The sequence below is a fragment of the Panthera tigris genome, chromosome F3 (assembly GCF_018350195.1).
Source record: "Panthera tigris isolate Pti1 chromosome F3, P.tigris_Pti1_mat1.1, whole genome shotgun sequence".
In the NCBI taxonomy this organism is placed as follows: Eukaryota; Metazoa; Chordata; class Mammalia; order Carnivora; family Felidae; genus Panthera; species Panthera tigris.
Genome location: NC_056678.1, coordinates 10285956 through 10312273, shown reverse-complemented (window position 1 = coordinate 10312273; position 26318 = coordinate 10285956). Strand labels below are relative to the sequence as shown.

Below are 26318 nucleotides of genomic sequence, written 5' to 3'. Positions count from 1 at the left end.
ACCGACTGAGCCACCCAGGCGCCCCTCATTCATTTTGTTTCTTAAATTTCAAGTATGTGGAAAACAGGATGGCGTTTCGTCAGAAAGTTAAAGTATTTACCCAAAGAATACAAAAACACGAATTCAAAGGGATACGCGCACCCCTACGTTTATAACAGCATTGTTGACAATAGCCAAGATATTGAAGCAGCCCAAGTGTCCATTGATTGTTGAATGGATAAGAAGAAGTGATACATAAATATATATATATATGTATACACACACACACACACATATATATATATATATATATATATATATAATGGATAATGGATTATATATATTGGAATATATATATATATATATATATATATATATATATATAAAATTCGGCCATAAAATGAATGACATCTTGCCATTTGCAATGGATGGACCTACAGAGTGTAATGCCAAGTGAAATAAGTCAGAGAAAGCCAGGACCTGTTACTGGAGCTGGTAGGCCACCTCTGAGCAGTGCCGTGACTAGATCCTGCTTGCCGTGTCAGATGTCTCCTCTGGATGAAACGGAACCACCTGGTGGCAGCAGAATCTTATGAGGTTGACTCTGCAGCAAATTAGACGGAAAGGTCTCTCACTCTCCGCTCCAAACAGCAGTTATGATGAAGCGTCTTTGAGGACAGGAAGTACGTGTAAGCATAAAGCTCTCCCTTTCCAGGTGAAGAAACCCACAGGATCACAGATTCAGCAGGACGGTGTCTCATGAGGACAACTGGACCATTCTTGATTTCTTTTTTAAAACAAATTTTTTTTTTTAATGTTTATTTATTTTTGAGACAGAGGGAGACAGAGTGCGAGTGAGGAGGGGCATAGAGAGAGGGAGACACAGAATCCGAAACAGGCTCCAGACTCTGAGCTGTCAGCACAGAGCCCGATGCGGGGCTTGAACCCACGAACCATGAGATCGTGACCTGAGCCGAAGCCGGACGCTTAACCGACTGAGCCACCCAGGCGCCCCCATTCTTGATTTCTTAGAGACGTCTCCCATGAGTCCAAGCTAAGGGATTCGGTTTCGGAAGATCATAAAAGTGGTTACAGCCACATTTTCTACTTATAAAGCATTTTCATGTCATGCCTAACGTATTTTATGTTTCCTGAGCACTTGCGATACACCAGGCATTCTGCTGTGGGCTTGTATCGATTAGTACCTCATTTTACGTTCACAATTACCGTGTGCGCCGCGGATTATGACTATTTCCATTTGTAAATAAAGAAGCTAAGGTTCAGTGCACCTAAATTCCTGGGCCAAAGCCACAAAATTAATCAGTGGCGGAACCAGGCTGCGAACCCAGGGGGTTTGAATTCTAAGCACTTCAGAGTTGCGCTTCCTGCCTGCGTTTGTTCTAGAAGGCCCGGAGGTGGACATTTTGTCCACCTTACGGACGAGGCTCAGACAAGTTCAGTGGCAGTGCTTGTATCCACCTAGGAATTCAGGCTTCTGAATTCCCAGCTGTTTCCACTGAACTGCGTTGACCGGTCTCCTCACCCTGACTGTCCTTCCTTCCCAGTCACAGGCCAGACTTTGTCTCTGAAGAACATCTCCACAGACATGTCGGGTTATTACATCTGCACCTCCAGAAATGAGGTGGGGGAGAAGTCCTGTAACATCACTGTGGCTGTCAGACCTCGTAAGAGCAGTTTGGGCGTGGGGGGAGGGAGAAGGGTAAGGGGGGTGGAGAAAGCCCAGGAGATCACTGGCTTGGGGTGCAAAGAGGCAGCTGAGAGAGACCCTGTGGAGGTGAGTTGGGGCAGCCTCTTTAGGGTCACCGGCTGGCAGGGTAGCTGGGGTGACCTCAGCCAGACGCTCCTGTCCCAGGCTCCCTTGTCTAGAGGCCAGTCCTGTTCCCTTGGTTCTTTGGAAGAAGAGCCTCAGACTGACTTCTGGAGACCTGCTCAGTCCCGCCCGCCCTTAGGGCTGCTCGGTGGCTATGGGGAGGTGCCCAGAGTCAGCTGCCACAGAGTCTGGACCTTACCTGGTCACCCTGACCAGCTCAAGGACAAGCTAGAGAGGACCTGGCAGAGCTGACAACTGAGGACGTTTCAGGAGCCTGGGTAGCCCAGGGAGTGTTGGGACCCAAGTCGATTGGCTTGTGTATCTTTGTATACACGTCCATCCTGAAGAGTGTTCCCCAGCCCCACCCGGTCACCTTCTACAAGGCCATGCCTCATGGAGTGTTACTAGAAGCTGGCTGCACTGGCCCCTGGGCTGGGAGGGGGACTGGGCCTTTCCAGAGGAATCCCTCAGCACGGTTCGTCGTCGTCAGCTCCGCTCACGCCCCCAGAGCCTGGGCTTCTGGCCTGGGAGGTGCACCTGCCCTGCTCTGTGTCTTGCAGCCTCCATGAACGTGGCCTTGTATGCGGGCATTGCGGGGGGCCTGGCTGCAGCCATCATTGTCATCGGCATTGTCGTCTACTGCTGCTGTTGCCGGGGGAAGGACGAGGCCAAGGACACAAGGCAGTGAGTGTCTGGGGACACCCGTTGGCGAGGGTCTGAGCAGTGTGGGAGGAAGTGTCACAGCTCCTCATGGCCCCTTCTAGTCATGCCAGCACTGGGCACAGCTGCCCCCAGGTGGCGTTACAGGCCTGGTACCTGACTCCAAGGCCCCTGGTTCCCCAGGCTTCCTGTGGCCTGTGCAGGGACAAGCTTGGGGTTGAGCCCCTGCCACCGTCTGGCCCCTCCTTGTCTAGTGGAGCCGGCCTGTTCCCGTGACACCCTGAGCTCATGAGCAGAGCAAATCTGTGCCCCCTGCCCGTCCTGCAGCCCAGTGTCCCTTTGCATCTGGAGGAGTAGGGATGGCAGGTCCCGTGGCTCTCTTCCCACGCAGGGCACTAGGCCCACCTCCCCGACGCCAGAACGAGGGCAAACCCTTCCCCTCTGTCCTCGTGCCCGCAGGAATCGGGTGGCCTACCAGAAGCCTCCAGAGCAGCTGAGAGAGCTTCAGACGGGGAGGGAAGAGGAGGACGACTACAGGCAAGAAGACGAGAGGAGCTACGGGCGGGAGTCCCCGGGCCACGCTGACCGGTGACTGGAGCACACTGCAGGCTGGGGTCGGGGGAAGATTGCGGTTCATGCCTCTGCTCCTGCCTCCCGTCTCCTCACCCATTTTTCTGGCCCTCCGTCCCCGTCATGGATGGGATGCCTCTTCCCCATATCATCAGCTGGAGGACCTGGCTAAGGGGATCTCGCTCGTGACTGACCCTGCCAAGTGCCCTCACCCAGGAAGTGACCTCTCCCTGCCGCCCGCCTAGCTCAGGGCCCTGGACCTCACCCTGGACCAGGCCACAGCCCCCCCTTCCTCTGGAGCCGGGAGTGGGGGGCTCCCAAGGCACAGCATGGAGCCGGGCGCTCCCTCGATTGGCCTCAGGAGGGCAGTGGCTGCCAACCCAGGGGGGCGCCTCGGGAGCGCCTGCCTGTGTGCGTATTTGTTGAATAAAAGAGAGAATGAGTCCGGGAAGGACTCCCTGTGATTTATCCACCCTAAGTGAAAACTCCTGCTTCGGGACCCACTTTGGCCTCCGGCTCCCTTTCCAGTTCCTCCTCCCCGCTCCCCCGCCCCCCCGCCCCAGATTTCCCATGCACTCCAGAAACTGCAACCTCCAACCCACTGCATGCTTCCTCAGGGATTCCTGGCTTTCTCTCTCTGCCTGGGATGCCCATGCAGTTTCTCTCCCTCTCCGCCCGTCCCAGCAGGCCCATCTCAAATCCCAGGGACTCCGGATCGTCCCACACATGGGAACAATCTTGTCACCCTGTCCCACACTCATCATGGGCCACACGGCCGTTACCTGGGCATTAGTCCCTCCCTACGCTGACGTCTGAGCTACCCCAGCCGCATGATCCTCCTGGCAGGTGCTTACCCCAGCTGAAGTCGGGTCCCTGCTTTGGTAGGTTGAGTCTCCCCCTCTGTGGTCTCTGCGATATGTTTGTAGACTCACAACTCCCACCCAAACCCCCTTTGCTAGTTTAGGGAAGGAAGTACGCACTGCTTTAAGTGAACGCATATTATGCACACGGGGCAGCTTGTTCGCAGTAGGTCCCACATTCTCACATCACGATCACTCCTCTCAAGGCCGGAATAACAGGCATGGCCACCCCTGCTTCCTGACACCTAACCCTGGCCCTGCCTGGCCCTGGCTCCGCTCTGCTGGTGGGTGGTCATCGTGCCACAACTCCTCTGCTGGCTGGGAGCTCACGAGACATGTCCCGGCTTAGAGCTCGCGGGCCCCTGGCTAGTCTCACCCAAATGCAGTTTCCTACTAAGTAAACATCCCTGTCTTTTCTGGGTGATCAGAAAACCAATTCTGTAAATCTGTCATCTATTTGTGATTAAAAAAATTTATATATATATATATATATATATATATATAGTTGTTGTTAAATTCGTTGCTTCATTCAAAGTGCTATCAGTAATAATAAACTTGTTAGTGGAAATTCTTATTTCTTTTTTAACGTGGGGCTTGTTCCCACCAAGGTAAATCTTGTGTCTCATGGGTTTGTGTCTACTTACCGTATACGTCATCTGCTTCCGAGGAGAGGAAGGCGACGTGATGCCTGAGACTAGAGGGTCAGATCCTGTGGGTCCCATTGCCCATGGCCATGGGAGGGTCAGGCTGTCTCTAGTGGTTGCTAGGGACAGGACAGCATCATACCTGGCAGCCGAGAGACACTCCAGGTAAAGTGTTGGACAGGCCATGGCGGGCCTCGTCAGTCAGTTTCCAGGCTTCAGGGAAGATGGTGGAAATGGTTATACCCAAAATGGCGCCCCTCCCGGGAGAGAGGAGAAAACGGTTCTCCTGTTCTAGCCGTCAGAGAGAACAGGTGGCTCTCCCTCCTCAAAGCAGCATGATCCACGGTTGCTTCTCGCCTCTGACATGGTCTCTTCTGCTACGTGTTCAAAGTTCTCTCTTCCGTGTCCCTTCCCATGGCGACCTGTGCTCCCTCCTGTCCCAGCATCTGTTACCATATGGTCTGTTTCTACCTAGGCCTTACGATTTATGAGGACAGGAACCGAATCTCATTCATGGCCTGGCACATGTTGACACTTGGTCAGTGTTTGCAGAATAAATGATGTTTGGTATCAATGTGTCTTGCCCAAGGTCATCTCCTGGTCTTCTAGATACTTGGAGGTGTCTTCCAGTCCTCACGATGCAAGGCTCTACCAGCATGTTCTTGAGGCAGCTGTGGAAGGGCAGGTGTCCACCTCCTCTGATTTGGGCTGGCTTGTCTCTCTGCCTCTGGAAAGGCTCTGAAGGTTCATGTGCCTTAGCCCCAGGCTTGAGTAAGAAAATAGGGGAAATCAGGGCCCACTGCATTAATTCAATGACCTTAAATCAGGACCTAATGTATGAATTCCATAACAAGCCTTTTGTGAGCACGTACTATGGACCACGCACTCTGCTGGATGAAGGGTATGTTAAGGTCACTAAGACACTCTTACTTAGGAGGAGTGACAGACAGGAACACACGTACATGAGACGGAGAAGATGCCATAGGAACACAGTGGGGACCCTCAGGGAGTTCAAGAAAGCTCCAAAGAGGAGGTGACGTTTGGGTTGCATCTTGAAGGAAGATGAGTGGTTTTGTAAGGGGGAGAGGGGTGGTGCTGACACGTCCATACTCCAGTGTGGGGCTCTATTACTTGAGTCTCCAATCACATTACCAGCTGGCAAGGCTACCGCCTCCTGCTGAATTTATTTCAATCCAGAAACTCAACGGGAATTAGATCGTTGCAGGTTCTCTTATGGTCAGAACCAGCTGATACAGGTCTCCTCAGGCTGTCAGGCACTCCCTTCCCAATTTGTGGTTTCTGGCCGACAGTTCAAAGACTTGTGGTGCTTGAGAAGAGAGACAAAGGCCACCAGTGACCTGGTGTCTCAACAACACATTTGAGACAGTTTTTCGTACAATCCTTATTCACGGCTTCAAACACGAAGGCACGTGGCAAGATGAGGCATGCGTATTATCACCTAAGGAAGGACTCTGGCTGCCCAGAGACGTCCCTTCAAAGTAGCATGAACCTCGGTAAATCGGCCACTCTTCGGGGTCTTGTTCTTAAGTTGCTTTTGTGCACACCCACGTAGCACTGGCTTGCAAAGGCAGAGTGACACTAACCAACCGCACAGAGCTTGATGGACAATATTAATAGCAAACACTCAGGTAGCACTTGCTCTGGGCCAGCCACTGTTCCAAACACTTTCTATATAGCTCTCATAATCCTCACGGCAACTTGGAGAGCTAGGTGCTATTATTATCCCCATGTTACAGTCGAGGAAGCTGAAGCACAGTGAGTTTTAGCAATTTGAATAAACACAGAATGTCACTGTGCTATTTGCAGTGTTAGGCACACCAGACTTTCTGTCTACCTACCCCAGGCATTCTCACCCCATGAGTCCCATGCTCTCGGTTGCTTATTGAACATGGACTCAGAACGAGGGAAGCAAGTTACGTTCAAAGAGCCACGTGCGTCACCAGGCATCGTGTTATCTGGTGGGATGGTGACAGATTCGCTGGCCTTTCCCCATCCCTGGGGTTCTGGCTCGGGACCCTGAGAGTAGGCAGGGGTGGTGCCTAGTCCCTACTGGAAAGTGCTGTCCTGTGGGAAGGACCTCCTCGGAGACACTCAGCTATTGGCTCTTGAGTTTGTTCGTGGAGACTGGCTTTCTTCTGGCCAATTTCCGGAAAGGTCTTTCTACCCTTTCTGTCACATATGAGGAGACCGAGGCTCAGGGAGATAAGCTCATCTGAGCTAACATAGGTAGTAGGATTAGACTCAGTTCTGTCTGATTCTGAAGACCATGTCCTTTCTCCTTGACTACATTTCCTCCTGACCCCATGCATGTGTACAGGATGACTGAATGGGGAAAAAAGCAGGGATGAAGAAAGAGTTATGGGCTTTTTGCTTGTTTTAAATTTGTATATGGGAATTGTTATCTACTATTATACAGACATTTCAGATATAACACGATATGTGCATTTCTGAAGACCTTTGCATTCTGCCAAATCGCACACTAAAAATAATAGGGCTTATAAGAAAATTAGGGTAAGAGGCAGGCCACAGAAAACCAGTGGAATTTCGTAACTGAATCACTTTTAAGACAACAATCCCAGAAAAAAATACAGTGGGGCTGAATTTATGCTGTTAACAGCAAGTAGCTCATCAAACCTCCACCCTCAAACCCTTTTGATGTTCATTTCTATAGCAACCAACTTATCAAAATTTTAAAAATGACCCAGGCGGGGCGCCTGGGTGGCTCTGTCAGTTAAGCGTCAGACTTCAGCTCAGGTCATGATCTTACAGTTCATGGGTTCGAGCCTCGCGTCAGGCTCTGTGCTGACAGCGCAGAGCCTGGAGCCTGCTTCGGATTCTGTGTCTCTGTCTCTCTCTGTGTCCCTTCCCTACTCAGGCTGTCTCTCTCTCAAAAATAAAATAAACATTAAAAAAAAATTTTTTTTAAATGACCCAGGCAATTCATCTGGCTGTAGAATTGGGGAAGGGGAGTCTCCCTTTAAAATTTTTTGGCTTTTATCCTGCGTGTTGATTTCTGGCTATGTGCCTATCTTTGTACTTGAGTCCTCCTGTTGGCATATGGGTATATCCTGCCTTTGCCAGTTGTGGGAAGGGGTCAGGATATATTGCAAGGTGGCTTACCATTAGCTCATCTTTTATAAAACCAATCCTTCCTTTTTTTTTTTTTTTTTTTTTTTAAATAGCACAAGGTAAGTGTCTTTTGTATTAATCAGCTTGAGGCAAGTTATGGGATGGTAACCACCTACGATCTCAGCGGCTCACAACTACAAAGGGTTATTTCTTGCTCACATTGTGTGGGATCCCAGGTTAGCTCAGGGATGCCGCCCTTCCTGATCACGGGATGCAGGCTGAAGACCAACCCAGCTCTCGGGACCTTGCTGGTCTCAAAGGCAGAGGGAGAAGAAAATGACCGACACTGAGAAGACTCATACGACTTCTGCTCGGCAGGGGCCGCCACTCCCCCCGGCTCCGATTTCGTCGCACGGAGCGAATCACGTGGCTCCGGGACACGGGCCCACCATCCCTCTCAGGGAGAAGCGGTGAATACCGTTCAGCGGTGAACTCAACGATCACACCATCTACTCCACCTTCACTGTCTCCTCCTGGGCGCTCACGACTTCCCCGTACGGTTTAACCCAAAGCAAAGTGAATCGATTCTTGAAATCACTTACCCTGAAGCCACTTCCTGAATGAAAGGAAGGCACTTGCGCAGTTGCATTTAGCTTTTTTTTTTTTTTTATTAAGGCCGCCATGTATTGCGTAGGCTTTGTCATGTCTGGGAAAGCCATCACCTCGCCAAGGCCCAAAAGACAAGGGGAGAGAAGGGGGTGAACCCTTCCAGAACCCCGTGGGAGCTAGAGACACAGGAGAAGGGGTTTCTAACAGGAAGTGGAGTCATGGAGAGACTCCAAAGCCAAAATGGCAGCACCAACGCAGGGAGTGGGCAGGGGAGGAACCACCACTCTCCCACCCTGCCCGCCTCCCCTGGCAGAACCCAAGCAGAAGCCAGGTGACAAGACATTAGGTCACTCATACTGTGGGGATCAGCCTCTTGGAGTAAAAATGGAGGAAGAAAGGGCAAGAGAATGAAGGTGCGGGGGAGGTGCAAATGAAGAGTAACCAACACACCTGCCTTCCCCTACAACCAATGGTGCATATTCTATTTTGAGCGGGCACTAAATCTCTTCATTCCCACTCTTCGGCACCCCCTGCACCTTCTTAAGGGGTGAAGAGGGATTCATTCTACCTTCCATCGTTTTTTCTTTTTTTAATTTATTTTGAGAGAGAGGGAGAGAAAGAGAGAGAGAGCACGAGCAGGGGAGGGGCAGAGAAAGAGAGGGAGAGAGAGAATTCCAAGCAGCCTCTGCACTCAGCACAGAGCCCAACATGAACTTAAACTCACAAACCATGAGATCATGACCTGAGCTGAAACCAAGAGTCAGACGCTTCATCGAGTGAGCCACCCAGGCGCCCCCGTTCTACCTTCTAAAAGAGTAAAAGCTCATTCAGAGATGACTCAGTCTAAGTTCCAAAAAAAGGAATTTAGAAACACTTATATCCTATTTTGGGGGCCCAAAGAACAAATGTCTTCCAGTGTCTTCCTAGTACCAGAAAATGGGGGATTGATTCTTCAGATGGCTGGTCCTGCAACGGCATCACAGGTGACTGGGAGAGGCTGTAGGAGAGGTGCAGAAGGGATGCCAAACATATACAGGAAGGTGCTATACTATCTCTCCACTGGATTATTTTCTTCTTACACTATTTTTCTTGAAACAACCTCAAACTTACAGAAAACGTACAACATGAAAGACCTCTTCCCCGAACCATCTGAGGATGCCAACACAATGCTCCCTCCCCCTACATGTGTATTATTTATGTATAACATTTCATGTGCATTTCCTCCCTGTAAGGATAGTCTCCTGTGTAACCACAATACAGCCATCAATATCAGGAAATCAGCATCAATATCCTCAGACCCCCCTGTTTTCCCAATCTTCCCAGTAATATCCATTAGAGTAAAAGAGTCTAGCTCAGAATTACTCATTGCATCTAGTTATATGTTTATATCTCTACCTATCTGTTGTATCTATCTATCTATCTATCTATCATCTATCTATCATCTCATATATGTTGAGACTGAAGCAATTCCTCAGTCTTCCCTTGATTTTCATGACTCCGACACTTCTGACGATGGTAAGCTAGGTATTTTGAGGAAGTCTCTCGATTTGGGTTTGTCTGGTATTTCTTCATGATTAAACTCGTGTGTTTTTAAGAAGAGTATTACAGAAACGAAACTGTGTCCTCATTGTATCCTATCTGGTGGCACAGGAGTTTAGTATTCCTATTGCTGATAATGTTAACTTTGATCACTAAATTAAAGCGGTGTCTACAAGTTGTTTCCACTCTAATGTTACTTGTTTTCCCACTGCAACAACTTTTTTTTGAGAACTTCTTAGACACTATGCAAACATCCCATTTCTCATCAAAATTTTAACTTACCCGTCTATTTATTAAATCTCTGCGGGCTCTTGTGTTTCTATTTTATCTTCTGGGTTGTAATCCATTGCTATCATTATTTTAAAAAAATTTTTTTTAACGTTTATTTTTGAAAGAGAGAGAGACAGAGCGTGAGCAGGGGAGAGGCAGAGAGAAAGGGAGACCCAGAATCCGAAGCAGGCTCCAGGCTCTGAGCTGTCAGCACAGAGCCCGACACAGGGCTCGAACCCATGAACTGTGAGATCATGACCTAGGCTGAAGTCAGACGCTTAACCGACTGAGCCACCCAGGCGCCCCTATCATTATTTATTTTGATGCTCAAATAGTCCCAGGTTTGGCTTCTGTGACCTTTGACAATCCTTCTTTGTACACTTCACCATTTTCTGACATAAGGTATCTCAGGTTCATTTTGTACTTTCTCTTTCTCAGCGCTGAAATCGGTTGTTTCCCCAGAGAGCACTTGTCCATTTCAGTGAAAAATGGTGTGCAGAAATGAAGATCTGAGAATTAGGTGAGCTCATAGTTATTGTTTTCAAGGCCCTCTCAGCAGTGTAAAGGTCTAGTGAGTGAATTCTATATCTCTCAGACATAAGAAGTTATATATAATATATAATTTTAATATAATTATTATATAATTTTTCTATATACACATTATCCTTTACTTTACCTCTATATTTGTTTCTATATTAATAATCTCTCTATATTGAAGATCATAAGTTCACACCAGTGCCTCCAGTTCCAGGCCAACACCCCAGGGGGCTTGAGTTTCCTCCTCTTCTGTATTTGTAGCTTCCTCCTCCTCCAGCAGTGGGAACCATCAGCGATCTTTCTCCTTCCAGATAGGAGAGAAGTTTGGAGACAATTCCCTATAACCCACTCAAGGGAAGTAGCGTGTCCCTGATCTCCTCTTACCAGCAACCCTCTATTAGCCAAAAAAAATAACAGTTAAGTTAAATTTTAAGAAGGCATGAAAAGAAAAATGGTGAGAAAACACTCCACTTGGTTTTCAGTAGTGGTCCCAACGCCACTTGTCATTGTTATGGTGTGGGGGATTCACCCAGACCTTCAGAGGAACGATAAGGTCAGTGAGAAGAAGAAAAAGAGAAGGCGAGGAGGGGTGCACTAAGGAGCCACCAAAGTGAATGCATAATTTCTAGACATATTTTGGTGGTTCTGACTCTGAGCAGTATGCATGGCCTGAAGCTCCTTCTAATCCTAGACGGAAAGACTGTCTTCTGAGCTTGCCAGGGGCCACACGGCAGGGGGAGCAGCTCCGTATCTGTTCCTCTTGCCCTCATGAAGGGAGTACCCATCCAGATGGTTACCCTTATTCTCTCTGAAGGGCCTTCCCCACTTCAACCAGAAGCTGCTGTAGAGTAAGGTACAAGCACAGGTCTTACACAAATGTCTTGGCAAAGAGGCTGATGGGCTGAGGTAACTGAAAGCCAGAAGCAATGGTGTCTTAGCTGTAGAACAGAGACATGACCAACTGGCATTGAGGTCTGCATGGCTTTGATCACCAGATGCTAAGGGAAATGGGCCAAGAGCGAGATGTATGACCTGGTAAGCTTGTTTCCTCTCCATTTCCTTTGTTGGAAGGCAGAGAAATTGAAGATAAGGGTTTGTGGAAGGTGATAGATACACCCAATAAAGTTACACAGAGACCATCTAACTTCACCTACTGCAATAACCTGCTTGTCTCTCCCTGGAACTCCTATTATTTGAGTAACAACACGTCCACTTCTAGCATCCAGATCTAACCCTTTTTAGATTTTCCATCATTCATTTCTTCCTGATACCTTCTGGGAGTGTTCCTTAATCCAGTCTTCTAGCTCTAATTCTGGGATTGGGGCTGGCTTCCTACAGCTTCCCCTGAAAGCAGAGCCTGGGAACAAGGTGCTTGTCTTCCAAGGTGATATCAGGAAGCAGCCGTGAGGCAGTAAGGAGAGTGACATAGGGAAAAAGTCAGTAAAATCTGTGTGATTGAGCTGGTTCCTGCTGTGGGCAACTAGGGCTCAAACACACTGCGCACCTTCCGAGAAACTGCAACATGCCTCGGAATTTTCCCACTGAAGGGATGACCTACGGGGGCATTTATCTACTAACTCCCATCCCCTATAGATTCTGCTAGTCAAGAGTTGTTTCTGTAGGTGTTGACTTTCCCACCCTTCCTAGCTGCCCCTGCATAGGTCATGTGATGTCCTCCTGAGGCAAAAAAAAAAGGGAAAGAGATTGTAGCATGCATCCAAGTGGGTGCAGAAGCATCATGCACGGACCTGTCTGTCTCGTAGCTCCACTGAACTCAGGTGACAAAGAGAATGAGGTGAGGGACCACAAGTGTCTGCCCAACCCTAGTTGCCAGGGTGGAGAGTCTTCAAGGTTGCTCCCACCCATCTCCCCTCCGGTAACCATATAGTTTCTTCTCTACAGTTGAGTGTCCAGGTTTTGTTGTTGTTGTTTGGGTTTGTCTCTTTTTTTCCCCTTTGGTTTGTTTATTTTGTTTCTTAAATTACATACACGTGAAATCATATGGTATTTGTCTTTCTCTGGCCGGCTTATTTCACTTAGCATAATACCCTCTAGGTCCATCCATGTCGTTGTAAACGGCAAGATTTCATTCTTTTTCATGGTCGAATAATATTCCGTTACTCTTCATCCATTCATCAGTCCGTGGACACTTGGGCCGCTTCCATAGTTTGGCTGTTGCAAACAATGTGGCAATAAACACAGGGGTGCAAATATCCCTTTGAATTAGTGTTTTTGTATGTTTTGGGTAAACACTCAGTAGTGCGAATCCTGAATCATAGGGTAGTTCTACTTTTAGTATTTGGAGGAACCTCCATGCTGTTTTCCAGAGTGGCTGTATCAGTTTGCATTTCCACCAACAGTGCACGAGGGTTCCTTTTCTCCATATCCTCGCCAACACTTGTTGTCTTTTGAGTTATTTATTTCAGTCATTCTGACGGGGATGAGGTGATATCTCATTGTGGTTTTGATTTACATTTCCCTGATGATGAGTGATGTTGAGCATCTTTTCATGTGTCTATTGGCCTTCTGCATGTCTTATTTGGAGAAACGTCTGTTCATGTCTTCTGCCTATATATATGTTTTAAGTTTTTATTTATTTATTTATTTTGAGAGAGAGAGAGCGAGGGAGAGAGAGAATCCCAAGCAGGCTCTGTGCCATCAGTGTGGAGCCCGATGCAGGGCTCGAACTCATGAACTGTGAGATCATGACCTAAGCTGGAACCAAGAGTCAGACGCTTAACCGACTGGGCCACCCAGACGCCCCTCTCCTGCCCCTATTTTAATTGGATTATTTGTTTTTTGGATGTTGAATTGTATGAGTTCTTTATATATTTTGGATACTAACACTTTATCAGATATGTCATTTGCAAATAACTTCTCCCATTCAGTAGGCTGTTTTTAGTTTTGTTGGTTGGTTTCCTTTGCTGTGCAGAAGCTCTTTGTTTTGATGTAGTCCCAATAGTTTATTTTTGCTTTTGTTTCCCTAGAATACATCTAGAGATGTATCTGAAAAAAGTTGCTAAGGCTGATGTCAAAGAGGTTACTGCCTGTGTTCTCATCTAAGATTTTTATGGTTTCTGGTCTCACATTTAGATCCTTAATCCATTTCGAGTGTATTGTTGCGGATGCTGTAAGAAAATGGTCCAGTTTCATTCTTTTGCATGTTGCTATCCAGTTTTCCCAACGTTATTTGTTCCCATACTTCAGCCTCAGGCATTGCCCCTCTTCAGCCTCAAAAATGTGGAGGGAAGGAGGGTCCAGCCAGGGTCCTTCTCTTGTTATTTGCTCTGGCATGTGCCTTGATGTTTGCAACTGATTCCTGCAGTGTTGCATTGTAGGCACCTCTCTTCCGTGTATCAGCAGTGATTTGCCCAGGGCAACATGGCGAAGAGAAAAGAGCACAAGTGAAAGTCTTTCCCCCACATGAGGGTCCTGCTAGACCACTCTTTCTCTTCAAATCAACCTGTGGTCAGTTCTGAAGATTCCCCCCTTTTCTTTAGCTTTTCTCCCTTGTGTCGTCGTCCTCCTCTCCATTCTCCTTGCTATTTTGGCATTCTTCCATGGCACAGAGATCTGGGCCTCATTCGTGGACACATCCCTGGTGTGGACTGAACGTGGAATTGTTTTCTGTCCCTTGGTAGCCTCTCAGTCCGTCTCCTTGAAGAGACAGGTGGAATGGCTTCTGCTAGGTAAGCGTCTAGATTATGCATTGCAACATTCATAAAAGGATGTCACTTTTACCCCGACTCCCGATGGCTGGCTTTTAAAGCAAGTGTGTCCTCGCTTAACTGCCAAGAGAGACTATTTGCACACCAGAAACATCAAGCAACTGTAACTTAAGACTCACTGTCAGTCAAGAAATTTCAAAATGTCTGTTGAAAAAAAAATGAAACTCACAGAAAATTCCACAGAGTATATAATATTCTTTACCCTTGACTGAAACCACACCATCCGTTTTGCGTACTTGGTTTGCACCATTTTAATTTCTTCTGGAATTCTTTCACATTAGCTGTGTTATACGTGTTCTTTTACACAGCTATGTTATTCCGTTGGACACTATGGTAGAAGGTTTTTAGAAACAGTGTTGGGTCTCTCATTTTTGTATTTAGGATGCTGTCGAGGACACTGGTCATTACACTGCAAATGTCTTGTTGACGAGAAGCCACCAAAGAATTTTCGCTCATTTCTGCTTCCTAGAAAGGTTTTTGCGACTTGTGAACGATGAATTTGCGACAGCCATACTGTTTTAATTTAACGTATGAATTGTGAACGTGTGTTTCCCTCCCTCTTTGCGAAGGTTACTAGCAAGCTCAAAGTCAGACCCATGATGCAGGTCAAACAACCATATAGAACTTTTCTAAATAGATTTGTGAACTAACGTTTTCCACTACCTGACTTTTTTTTCCTTTGCCCTCATTTTTATCTTCACATTGATCTTGACTTTATTTATCGTCTTGAGTTTTCATCTTTTATGTGTCTTTGGAATCCACTTTAAAATTCTTTTGAAGATAAGTTGGGCTTGATTGGCAATAAGGATAATGGAAACAGCGATGGGGTGTGAGGTCTGAGTGCCCAGAGCTCCGGAGAGAGTTTTAGCTGGTTCAACACTTCAAGGGTCACCAGCATCCAGGAGGTGGTGAAGTCATGGGAATGGAGGAGATGCCCTGGGTGAGGGGGTGGTGAGAGAGAAGCCAAGAAGAAGTCCCGGGGACATCTCTAACGACGCATGGAGGAAGAGAACTCAGCAAAGGAGATGGAAGTGAAGCCTGCAGCAAGGTTGGAGGAAAGCCCAAGAGAACAGCAGGAGAATGGAGATTCTCCTCTTTTAAAATATCTTAAACTGAGGCGCCTGGGTGGCCGAATCGGTTGGGCAACCCACCCTTGATTTCAGCTCAGGTCGTGATCCCAGGGGGCGTGGCCTGGAGCCTTGCTCAGCGTGGACCCCGCTTGAGATTCTCTCTCTTTCTCTGCCCTTCTCCCCTCTGCGCGTGTGCGCGCGCGCCCTCTCTCTCTAAAACAAAGAAGAAAAGAAAGAAAGAAAGAAAAAAAGAAAGAAAAGAAATCTTAAACAAACCCATTGTGTCTCTATCTCACCTTTGCCTCATAAAATCAACACGAAGTATTTCACTGTTTAAAGTGTTGATTGAGCCTAGCTTATTCAGCACAGCAATCTTCTATGATTTTTTATTTATTTTTATTTTTTATTTTACCCACGGCGAGACGAGCCTTTCTGTTTCCACCCCAACATTCCCGGAGGCCTTGATGGACACCTGTCAGCCTGATCTCCCGCCAGGTTAAGAAGCCTTCCAGTACCTTGAGGCTGAGCGCCTGCCCAGACTCCAGGCGGACCTCCCGGGGGCAGAAGTGCGGGGCTCGGGAAGCACCGGTGGTGGAAAAGTGACGTCAGCATCGCAGAGGGGCGGAAGTGGATTTCTGCAGAGACACCTGGACTCATAATTTAGGCAACTGTCACTTCCTCCCCCACTTGGCAATCAAAACCGGAGATGCTTTTGAGCTTTCTTTTGTGCTGCCAGGAGAGAAGATGGGCTCACTGTGCCAATGGGTAATTATTTCATGTCGCTCCAGAAAGAGTACAGACTGCAGCTGCCGTGGAGCAGGGGCTTTGAGAGGTGGATTTAAAGAGCCTCATCTCACCCGGCATCCAGCAGGCGGCTTCAAAGAACCTGCTGAAACATTAACTGAGCAACTTTCTGGAAAAATCAGCCTCAGCGAATGGCAACTAGTCTCTCTAAATATTGTGGGGTATGTATACGCATGCTTGAGGTTGTTGGGGTGGGAGCCGTGTATCAGAAGTTCAGGAATGGCTAGTTCAAGATTGGGAGAAGTATTGAACTTTATAAAGCGTATTCAAAGACATGACCTATTTTGATCTTTCCAGTCACACTATCAGCCAGATAGCCACACTATCTCAGAAGAAACCGAGGCTCAGAAGAATTGAAGTGACCTGTCAAGGATTCAGGCAGCTGGTTAGTGATAGAGCAGGAGACCAAACTCAGGTCTCACTACGTAAGTCCTGGGCTTTATTATAGGACTTTTACTCAGAGAGAGAGAGCCAGAACCCTCAAACAAATAGGTTAGCTGCTTATGTATGACTCTACATGCCATGAGCCTTCTTCCTTTCCTTCAGGAATAATCTATATGGTTTATCAGCTCAGAGCAGCCTTCCTCCTTTTCCAGCACGTTGCTTTTATCTTCCTGCACCCACTTTTCTCGAACTGGTTTTTATTATCTCCCTCATGAAATTAAAAACACCTTGCAGTCCCTTCGAATCCATTCCATGACTCCGGGGAGCTCTGTGGCTTGGCATGTAGGGGAGAGCCAGGAAACAGGCAGGCAGAAACAATGCCACCACCAAAAATTGCCCAAGGCCCCATTAATTGGAGTTATTCTCTAGACCAGACAGGGACCAACAGATGGGGTTCCACTTGTGTTAATTTTGCTCCCTTAACTACAGTGTTGATGCTGTGGAAATAACTCAGGAAGACCTGAAAACCAGGGGCTTGGCGGTGTGACTTAGTAATAAGATCTCTGAATTTTTTTTCCTTCATTGATAAAAGAAGGCAATGAGACAAAATGAGGTCCAAATGTCTTCTTCCAGCACCAATAGCCATTTCTATGGCAACAGTTTACCGCTGCTTTGACCCACTAGTAGGATTGACCCCAAATTTCTGGGTTTCACAGGTGGAACCATGGGGAAAGTCATATGAACTAAGAGTATATTTTTTTAGGGAAAATCTTTCAGCCTGAATCAGAAGAACAATGTCATTTCCTTCTCCATCAGCTTCCTGAGGTCGGAGAACGAGCTTGTTGCTGGATGTCCAGTACCTAAAACAGTGTTTGGATATAGCATGTGCCCAGTAGATATCAGTTACATTAATGAGTAAATGAAATTAACGTAAACACCCAAGAAATCGAAGGTTTTCAATCTCGTAATTCAAAAAACCCTGATCAATATTTGAAAATATTTGTACATATCACCCTTCGACTTCAAACTGAAAGGTTTCTTTGATGTATCCTATTCTTGCTAAAATTTGAGACTGCGTTAGCACAAAGATAATAACTTGAAACATAAGGAAAAGCCTGAAGAATCCATTATCAGAGATATGAATGGACAATGCACAAAAGAAGAGTGAAAATTACCCTTACCATGTGAAAAGATGTTCAACATCACTCACAATAAGATAAATGTAAATTAGGGGTGCCTGGGTGGCTCAGTCAGCTCAGCGACTGACTTCGGCTCAGGTCATGATCTCATAGCTCATGGGTTGGAACCCCGCGTCGGACTCTGTGCTGACAGCTTGGAGCCTGGAGCCTGCTTCGGATTCTGTGTCCCCCTCTTTCTATGACCCTCCCCCTGCTCATGAGTGCGTGCGCTCTCTCTCAAACATAAATATTTTTTAGAAGTTTTTTAAAATGTTTTTTGAAAAAAAAAGAAAAGATAAATGTAAATTAAAACCACACTGAGCTCAACTTCCCACCTGTAAGACCTGTAAGAATCCAAAATTTGGCCCATACACTCTGTGGGTGAGGCTGCGGTGAAACGGGATCTGTATGCATTGCTGGGAGGCACACAATGGCCCCACAGTCCCGAGGGAGGGGAAATTGGCAATATTTGGCCACGTTATACGTACGTGTATCGTGTGGTCCAGTAATCCCACCAGAAATTGATATTGTAGGCATCTAGATTTCACTATCCTGAAAACCCACGAACAAAAATATGAGATGATGTATGCCCAGATGATGTGCACCATCTGTAATAATAAGACTGGCAATAACCTGAGTCACGAGGAAAACAGTTAAATGAAAAGTGCTTGAGCTGCACGGTGTAAAAAGGAATGAGGCGTTATGTCTACACCCGACAATGCAGGGATCTCCAGGGAGTATCGTTAAGGAGAAAAGGCATAGCAGAGAAGAACGTGTATAGTATGCTACCATTTATATTAGAAAGGGATGATTTGCATTTATCTGTACGTTGATATAGATATTAGATAGACACGGGGATATACATTTATGCGTCTTCACCTGTAATAAAAACCAATAAAAACCAAACTAAAGAATAGTGCAAAATTAAAAATGGTTATATAGAGGGCAAGATGGAGGAACTTCTTCAAATAGTATAAAGATTTGTCTTTAGAGGCATAAATATTTCACAAAATTAGAAAACAAAATTAAATAAGACCCCCCCCAAAACAAAAATAAAATACATGTGATTATATCTGCATATCCAGTTAATAGCGTAATGACACAGAGATGAGCTTTTTCAGGTGACTTTACGATAGTAATTTGACCGTATGTTCCCACCGAGATCAACCGTAAGCACAAAATCACAGCAAAAACCAGAACAAAGCCTTAAACTGTTCTCTGTAATCATAGCGTTGCTGGTAGATGGGGGGCTGCTATTCTGAGATTGTTTTACTGGAAGAGTGAAGAAAAGTGATTACTTGTTATCGTTAAGAACCAGATATTTCTGGCACAGTTGGAAGGAGATACAGACACAGGATTAGTGAGTTAAGTAAAAGCCTGAGGACCTGTACTTTGTAACGTAGCAGGAAGTCAGGATGTGTTCAATCTTAAAAATGCATATTCTCTACTTGTACCTACTGAGGAGATGCAGACACAGTTCCTGACTATATTCAGGGGTCCCCGAGACCAACCTCAGGCTCACTGACTCTCTAAAAATCTTTATAGAACTCAGCAAAGCTGTTATACTCACCGTTACAGTTTATTCAATGAAAGGGTACACGTTGAAATCAGCGATGGAAAAAGGCACACAGGGCGGAGACCAGGAGAGGCCAGGAATAAGCTTCCAGTGGGTCTCTTCTCAGTGGAGTCATGCAGACAGTACTTAATTTTCCCAGCAGTGATGTGTGGTAACCACAGAATCTTAGTCTAGTCTTGACGTCAGGATACTGACCTAGTACCAGTGAGGCCCCCCCTAGTACTCCGATCGTGGTTTTTAAATACTACTGCTCACAAAAGATAATAGGGCTCTTTGGATAAATGGCTGAATTCGGGCCTAGGGCAGGAAATAATGTACAAGGCAAGCCCAGAACATATTGTCATACCGGAGTCAGATATCAAAGACCATTGGGATTGTGTCAGTAGGAGTCAGGAATCAATCGTTCCCTGGCCAAAAAGAACAATTCGAGCATCGACAGAGATAATTACTACAGTAGATTAAAACACATAAAAAATATTTATATCTAGGGGCGCCTGGGTGGCTCAGTCAGTTAAGCCTCTGACTTTAGCTCAGGTCATGATCTCACGGTTCATGGGTTCGAGCCCTGCATCGGGCTCTGTGCTGACAGCTCAGAACCTGGAGCCTGCTTCGGATTCCGTGTCTCCCTCTCTCTCTCTCTGCCTGTCCCCCACTCACACTCTCTCTCTCTCTCTCTCTCTCTCAAAAATAAACATTAAAAAAGTTTAAAAAAATACTTGTATCTGTTATTCATAATGGTATTAAAATAACCACAACATTAGTCACCTTTGGAAGATGCTAAGAGCAACACACATCATTAGTTTGAAAAGACGTCAATGAAGCATTTGCCCTTTCTTTCCTAAATGATCAGGGAAACCAGATCATTGATGTGGGGTGAATGTGCAAGGGCTTCTCTTTGTGGAAGTATTTCAACTAAAAAGAGGTGGAAGGAATGATAGAATACCACTCTTTTTCAAACACTACTGAACTATTGGATTTGGGCAATGATCATCACCCCTTAAAAAAGAGAGGAAACAAGAGACTGTTCCTCCTATTAGAAGTACAAATACCATGAATAAAGAGGTTTGAGAAAAACAGAGGAACCAAAATGTGACCAAGCACCTAAATCTACTGACCAATTTATAGGCAACAGGAGACAAGGGGACATGTGAAATGTCCCTTGGGAAGGCAGCGATGCAGTCAGCAGAGTCCAGACTATGGGGAATACAGTACATTTATGGGGGATTAGTGCTATGGAGCTGGTTTTTTCTACCAAAAGTTTGCAGAAAATAAAGGAAGAATAAAATAGAATAAAAGAGGCACAACATCAAATTGGAATATATAATACTTATTTGTATCCTAATTCAAACTATCAAAGTGAAGAACAAAGCAAAACTAAAAACACAGCTGGGAAAAGGTGAGCACGCATTATGTGATGATATTAAGAAATTAATTGATTTTAGGTGTGATGAAATTGTGTCTTTCTAAAGGATTCCTTATCTTTCAAAGATACACAATAGAATCCTTACAAATGAAAAAAATACGATGTTTGGGATTTGCTTCAAAGTAATCTTTTGGGAGGTACAGGGAATGGATGGGAATATAGATGAAACGAAATGGGTCATACTTGTATTGATAATTGTTCAATTGGGGTGAGAGCTCCAGCATATATTCGACTTTTACATGTTTGAAAATTTCTGTAATAAAAAATAAAAATAACAAAAGACAACAAAAACAAAAGTCCTGTAGCAAATAGTAAGGCGATCCCATTATTTTGACTGAAAAAAGGAATAGGCAATCTCATTCATTCATTCATTCATTCAACAAATTATTGATCATCCATTCTGTGCCAGACAACAGTGAAGGGAAGAGAAAGAAAAATTCCTTGTCTGCATGGAGCTTACATTCTAGTGATGGGAAAAGGCCACTGTAAATGAAATGAGTGAGTGAAACAAAGTATGCCAGATGATTCTGTCATGGTGGATTGTCAATTAGCCTAAGGGGCTAGAGAATTGGGGGGAACGGTTATGTTGAAGAAGCTGTCCACAAGACGATGACATTTATTTCTTTCTTTTAAGTTTTTATTTTAATTCCAGTTAACTACAGTGTTATATAGTTTCAGGTGTAACATATAGTGATTCAACAATTTTATGCATCACCCAGTGCTCATCGCGACAGCCACACTCCGTAATCCCCATCACCTATTTAACCCATCCCCCCCGCCACCTCCCCTCTGGTAACTGTCTGTTCTCTATAATTAAGAGTCTGTTGGGGCACCTGGGTGGCTCAGTTGGTTAAGCAGCTGACTTCGGCTCAGGTCATGATCTCACGGTCCATGAGTTCAAGCCCTGTGTTGGGCTCTGTGCTGACAGCTCAGAGCCTGGAGCCTGTTTCAGATTCTGTGTCTCCCTCTCTCTGGCCCTCCCCTGTTCATGCTCTGTCTCTCCCTGTCTCAAAAATAAATAAAACATTTAAAAAAATTTTTTAAAAAAAGAGTCTGTTTCTTGATTTGTCTCTCTCTCTCTTTTTTCCTTTTGCTCATTTATTTTGTTTCTTAAGTTTCACATGAATGAAATCATATGGTAGTTGCCTTCCTCTGTCTGACTTATTTCACTTAGCATTATACCCTCTAGTTCCATCCATGTCATTGCAAATGGCAAAATTTCGTTCTTCTTTATGGATTAATAACATTCCATATATACATCCATTCATCAATCCACTCATCAATCGATGGACACTTGGGCTGCTTCCATATCTTGGCTGTTATAAGTAATGCTATTATAAACATTAAGGTGCATGTATCTCTTTGAATGAGTGCTTTTGTATTGTTTGGGTGAATACCCAGTATAAGTAGTGCAATTCCTGGATCATAGGTAGTTCTATTTTTAACTTCTTGAGGAACCTCCATACTGTCTGCCATAGTGGCTGTACCTGCTTGTATTCCCACCAACAGTGCATGAATGTTCCTTTTCCCCCACATCCCTGCCAACACCTGTCGTTTCTTGTTTGTTGATTTTAGCCATTCTGACAGGTATGAGGTGATATCTCATCGTGGTTTTGACACGCATTTCCCTGATGATGAGTGATGTTGAACGTCTTTTCGTGTGTCTGTTGGCTATCTGGATGTCTTCTCTGGAGAAATGTCTGTTCATGTCTTCTGTCCATTTTTAGTTGGATTATTTGGATTTTGGATGTTGAGTCAATTCTTTATATATTTGGGATACTAAGCCTCTACCAGAAATGTCGTTTGCAAATGTCTTCTCCCATTCAGTAGGTTGCCTTTTAGTTTTGTTGAATGTTTCTTTTGCTATTTATTTTAATGTAGAAGCTCTTTCTTTTGATGTAATCCCAATAGTTTATTTTTGCTTTCATTTTGATGTAGTCCCAATAGTTTATTTTTCCTTTGTTTCCCTTGCTTCAGGAGACACATCTAGAAAAAAGTTGCGAAGGCTGATGACAAAGGGGTTACTGCCCGTGTTCTCTTCTAGGATTTTCATGATTTCAGGTCTTACATTTATGTCTTTAATCCATTTTGAGTGTATTTTTGTGTATGGTGTAAGAAAGTGGTCCAATTTCTTTCTTTTGCATGTTGCTATTTTCCCTACACCATCTGTTGAAGAGACTGTCCTTTTCCCATTGGATGTTCTTTCCTGCTTTGTTGAAAGTTAATTGATCATATAGTTGTGGATTCATTTCTGGGTTTCCTATTCTGTTCCATTGATCTAGGTGTCTATTTTTGTGCCAGTGCCATACTGTATTGATCACTACAGCTTTGTAATATAACTTTAAGTTTGGAATTGTGAGGTGTCCAGCTTTGCCTTCCTTTCTCAAGGTTGCTTTGACTATTTGGGATGTTTTCTGGTTCCACACAAATTCTAGGATTGTTAATTCTAGTTCTGTGAAAAATGCTGTTGGTATTCTGATAGGGATGCATTAAATGTGTAGATGGCTTTGGGTAGTATAGAAATTTTAAAATATTTGTTCTCCCAATCCATGAACATGGAACGTCTTTCTATTTCTTTGTGTCATCTTCAGTGTTTTATAGTTCTCAGGCTGCAGGTCTTTCACCTCTTTGGTCAGATTTTTTTCCTGGTGCAATTGTAAATGGGATTATTTTATTAAGTTATTTTTGGTGCAATTGTAAATGGGATTATTGTAATCATTTATCTTTCTGCCGCTTCATTATTGGTGTATAGAAATGCGACAGATTTCTGGACCTTAATTCTGTATCCTGTGACTTTACTTAATTCATTTATCAGTCCTAGCAGGGTTTTTTTTGGTGGAATCTTTTAATAGTATCATGTCATCTGCAGATAGTGAAAGTTTTACTTTTTCCTTACTGATATGATGCCTTTTATTTATTTTTGTTGTCTGATTGCTATGGCTAGGACTTCCAATACTATGTTGAATAAAAGTGGTGAGAGTGGACATCCTTGTCTTGTTCCTGACCTTGGGGGAAAAAGCTCTCTGTTTTTCCCATTAAAGATGATGTTAGCTGTGGGTTTTTCATACACGGCCTCTATTATGTTTATATGCTCCCTCTAAACCTACTTTGTTGAGGGGTTTTTTGTGAATGGATGTTGTACTTTGTCAAATGCTTTTTCTGTGTCAGTTGAAATGATCATATAGTCCTTAACCTTTCTTATTGATGTGATGTATCACATTGATTGATTTGTGAATATTGAACCACTCTAGCAACGTGGGAATAAATCTCGCTTGATTGTGGTAAATGATTTTTTAAATGTATCGTTGGATTTGGTTTGCTAGTATTTTATTGGGGACTTTCCCTCAATCTATGAAGATCTATATTCATCGGGGATATTGGCCTGTAGTTTTCTTATTTAGTGGTGTCTTCATCTGGTTTTGGTATCAGGATAATTCTGGCCTCATAGGATGAATTTGGAAGTTTTCCTTCCTTTTCTATTTTTTGGGATGATTTGGGAAGAATAGGTGTTACCTCGTCTTTAAATGTTTGGAAGGATTAGCCTGTGGAGCCATCTGGTCCTGGACTTTTGTCTCTTGGGAGGTTTTGCTTGTTTGTTTGTTTCCTGATATAATTTCTTTCCTGGTTATTGGTCTCTTCAAATTTTCTATTTCCTCCTGTTTCAGGCTTTGGTGGTTTATCTAGGAATTTATCCATTTGAGAAAACATGTAAAGAAGGTAAGGGGAGAGGTGCATAGGTATCTGTGGGAAGAGCATTCCAGGCAGATGGACCTAGCACACAGGCACTGAGGCAAGAGGGCACTGAGAGTGTTAATAGAACAGCAAGGAGACTAGTGTGGCTGCAGGAGAGTGAGCAAAGGCGAGGGTAGGAAGCCAAGTCGAAGACGTAGTGCAGGGTCTTGGTAGCTACAGACAGGACTCTGTGACATGAATTGAAATGGAAAGCCATTTCAGAGGTTGATTCGTCTGTATTGATTTATTGATTGATTGATTGATTTAAAAGTAGGCTCCGGGGTGCCTGGGTGGCTCAGTCGGTTAAGTGTCCGACTTCCGCCCAGGTCATGATCTCACAGTTCATGGGTTCGAGCCCCGCATTGGGCTCTGTGTTGACAGTTCAGAGCCTGGAACCTGCTTCGGATTCTGTGTCTCCCTGTCTCTGTGTTCCTCCCCTGCTCTCACTCTGTCTCTCACTCTCTCAAAAATAAATAAAGATTAAAATAAATAAATAAATAAATAAATAAATAAAAGTAGGCTCCATGCACACCCAATGTGGGGCTTGAACTCACTACCCTGAGATTAAGAGCTGCATGCTCTACTGACTGAGTCAGCCAGGTGTCCCCGATTGGTGTTTTTTTTAGTTCATTGAAGTATGTATTAATTTCTTAGGACCGCCATACAAATTACTACAAATTGGATAGCTTAAACCAACAGAAATTTATTCTCTCAACATTCTGGAGTCTACAAGTCCAAAATCAGAGTGTCAGTGGGGTTTATTCTTTCTGGAGGCTGAGCCCCGAGGAACTGTAAAATTTAGATGAAGGGAGAAAGCATAGCTAAGACTGATGAACAATCAGACAGGAGGGAACCAAGAGAATGTGGTGTCCTGGAAACCAAGTGAAGAACCTGTTTCAGCTGTGTCTAAGAAATGTTGCTGATAGGTTCATTAAGAGGAGGACTGAGACTGACCATTCAACTGAATAATACGAAAGGCACTGGTGACCTTGGCAGAAACAATTACAGCTAAATGACAGGGACAGATACCTTATTGGGTTCGGGAGACAATAGGAGCAGAGAAAAAGAAGAAAAGACCATTCTTTTTGAGAAGTTTTGCTTTAAGAGAGCCAATAATGGAGCAATATAGAGAAGTACAAGGATAGCTTGTTTTTTTTTTTTTAATTTTTAATTTATTTTTTATTTTTTTACAGAGAGAGAGAGAGCACACCAGCGAGCGGGGAGGGGCAGAGAGAGAAGAGACACAAAATCTGAACAGGATCCAGGCTCTGAGCTGTCAGCACGGAGCCCGATGCGGGGCTCGAACTCACGAACCACGAAATCATGACCTGAGCTGAAGGCAGACACTCAACCGACTGAACCACCCAGGCGCCCCAAGCTTGTTTTTATTTTTAATGGGAGACACAATATTGAGTTCATAGAGTAATGGGAATGATCAAATAGGGAAGGAAACATGAAGGGTGCCAGAGGAAAAAGAATTGCACGTGAAATGCGCTGGATGAAAGGGATGAGATTTAGATTGAAGGAGTGGTGTTGTCCTGAGTGTGACCAGATCATCCCTTCTACAGGCTGGGGTGGAGAGGACACAGACATAGGACAGACGCCAGCAGCTGGGTATATGTCATGGTGGGAGCTCGTACAAGTTCTCTTCTGAATGCTGCTTCTTTCTTAGTAAAGTGTGAAGCTAGGAGTGAGGAAGGGGTAGGAGGTGTTGGAGTTTTGAGGAAAGAAGGGTAGGTACGAGAGAGCTATCCAGAAGAGTGGGAGAGTGAGCGACTAGGGCAACATAGCAGCATTAAGGGTGTCCTTGAGGTGGTGCTCAAACACTTAGCGA

General features: G+C 44.9%; 1 protein-coding gene across 1 annotated transcript in view; it reads left to right on the top strand.

The window, feature by feature from the left end:
- GPA33 (glycoprotein A33) overlaps positions 1 to 4335 on the top strand; it is a 38028-nt gene extending 33693 nt beyond the window's left edge. The window contains exons 5-7 of the mRNA XM_007076999.3: positions 1545 to 1664; positions 2371 to 2494; positions 2930 to 4335. Of these exons, the coding sequence (XP_007077061.2) occupies positions 1545 to 1664; positions 2371 to 2494; positions 2930 to 3062 (377 nt within the window). The 3' untranslated portion in view covers positions 3063 to 4335. The remainder of the gene's footprint in view (positions 1 to 1544; positions 1665 to 2370; positions 2495 to 2929) is intronic.
- The last annotated feature ends 21983 nt before the right edge of the window (positions 4336 to 26318 follow it).